Here is a 1,943-nt window from a genome sequence, read left to right as displayed (position 1 = left end):
GGGAGGTGGGAGGAGGGAGGTGGGAGCTGGGAGGTGGGAGGTGGGAGGGGATGTGAGAGGAAGGAGGAGGGAGGTGGAAGGAGGGAGGTGGAAGGAAGGAGATGGGAGGTGGGAGGTGGGAGCTGGGAGGTGGGAACTGGGAGGAGGGAGGTACCTCTCCGGCCTGACGTAGGAGTAGATTGTGTCCGAAGGAGGCAGAGGGTCAAACCCCATCACAGACTGCGTGGTCACGTCCTTCAGAAAGGGACACAAAACGAAGATGCTACGCATGCTGCCGGGGGGCCTCTGCCTCTCCCAGCAGAGTCCTTCAGTCGACTCCAGCGTGGACTGGATGCATCTGCTGAGAGATAGCCACAGAGTCTGACAGAAACGGCTGTGCTTTTTGTACCAACGAGCTTCGGGTGAGGGTGGGACAGTCCTTCTGCCACCAGGACACTCACGGGAGTCGAGGTGAACCTGCGAGGCGTCTGCCCTGCACACCGGAGTATGTGGTGGGGAAGGAAGGGGGTCACGTGCTGCTCACGCCTGCCAAGATCTTCACCACGTGTCAGAAGCTCTCACTTCAGCGAATGCAGGCTACAGGGACCCTGAGCCGCCCGCGGGTTGCACAGAGCTCCTGGTGCACTCGCTGCCTCGCCCCTCAGCCCCCACGCACAGTGCCACGTGCTACCACTCAACTAAGAAGAGTCAGAAGCTCACAGCCCCGGACAAAGCCAGCCACGCCGGTCATAAGGGCCCGCAGAGCAGCCGAAGTTAAACCAGGAGGCACTAAGCTGCCCCCAGTGGACGCTCTGTGGTCCTGCGACCCTCCGACCTGCTGGTTTCCTCACTCGTTCTATCTCACCCCTTAACAACAGTATAAAATCCTTAGGTTTTGAGATAGAAACAGCACCTCCAGCACGGGAGGTGTCAGAGCAGGACTACACCCCAGCAGCTGCGCCCAGCACTCAGACGACCACGGACGGAGCAGCTCGCCAAGGTGACCACTCAGCTCGCGCTCTGAGCCCCAAAGGATTTCTCCCTCAAAACAACAAGCATCCGAACCCCGGCTGCCAGGAAAGGAGGCGCCCTCTGTGCCAGCCCCTCCCCTGCCGTGGCAGAGCTGGGCTGCTGAGGGAGCCTGCACCACGCACGTCTGCACGTGGACCGCCCGGAGCAGAAGGGACATTCATGTGACCGGCTGACACAAAGCTCCCATTTCAGCCTTTCTCCCTTACCGGGGGCAGGGCAGCCACAGCTTCCTTGATCTCGGAGAGGATCACATGACGGTGGATATTCCTGGGCGCACGCTGGTAGAGCACCTTCCGCCTAAGGCCAGGAAGAAACAAGGCACAGTAGATAAAGCACAGCAAATGAAACGGTAACAACCACAGCACCAGGGTCCCCACCCCCACCCCGCACTGGGCATCTCGCTGCATCTCTGGTGGCTCTGAAAACTGCACGTTTTACCATTTTACTCTCAAGCAGAGGCAGCACAGCTGGTCCTGGCCTGTGGTTAGGGACCCTCTAGGGGCCAATCCCAGCCGCAGGGCCTGTGACTCAGCCTCTTCATCCAAAGAACAAGAACGATGGGAGCCGTGGCCAGTGGCTTCTGGTGGGAATTCACTGAGCTCCTCTACGTGAGAGGACACCTCGGCATGTCACCGCTGTGGCTACAGGTAGACACTGGGCCCCGCTGGAAATCGCTCTCGGAGAGAGCGGGTACGGGGAACAAAACACTCCTGTCCACGAGAAAGCCCGGTCCAGTGAGGAAGCAGATACGTGGACAGGACCCATGACTGCCAGTGGCTGGAGGCACCAGCACCTCTTGGGCCCCCCGGGCACAGCCTCACGTGTGCAGCACACAGCCTTCACTGTGGAGATGCAAATGGGTGCCACTCCCACGCGGTCCTCACTGAGCCCGGCCACACCGTGCGCAGAGCCACGGTGCTGACGCTCAAACT

General features: G+C 60.5%; 1 protein-coding gene across 1 annotated transcript in view; it reads right to left on the bottom strand.

Annotated features, from left to right (window-relative positions):
• The window catches only part of TCF25 (transcription factor 25 (basic helix-loop-helix)), a 43,283-nt gene that overhangs the window by 11,925 nt on the left and 29,415 nt on the right, over window positions 1-1,943 (bottom strand). The window contains 2 exon segments of the mRNA XM_011972578.1: window positions 155-234; window positions 1,218-1,308. Of these exon segments, the coding sequence (XP_011827968.1) occupies window positions 155-234; window positions 1,218-1,308 (171 nt within the window).

This window comes from Mandrillus leucophaeus, unplaced genomic scaffold (assembly GCF_000951045.1).
Source record: "Mandrillus leucophaeus isolate KB7577 unplaced genomic scaffold, Mleu.le_1.0 Scaffold10, whole genome shotgun sequence".
In the NCBI taxonomy this organism is placed as follows: domain Eukaryota; kingdom Metazoa; phylum Chordata; class Mammalia; order Primates; family Cercopithecidae; genus Mandrillus; species Mandrillus leucophaeus.
This window is presented reverse-complemented; position numbering and strand designations above follow the sequence as displayed.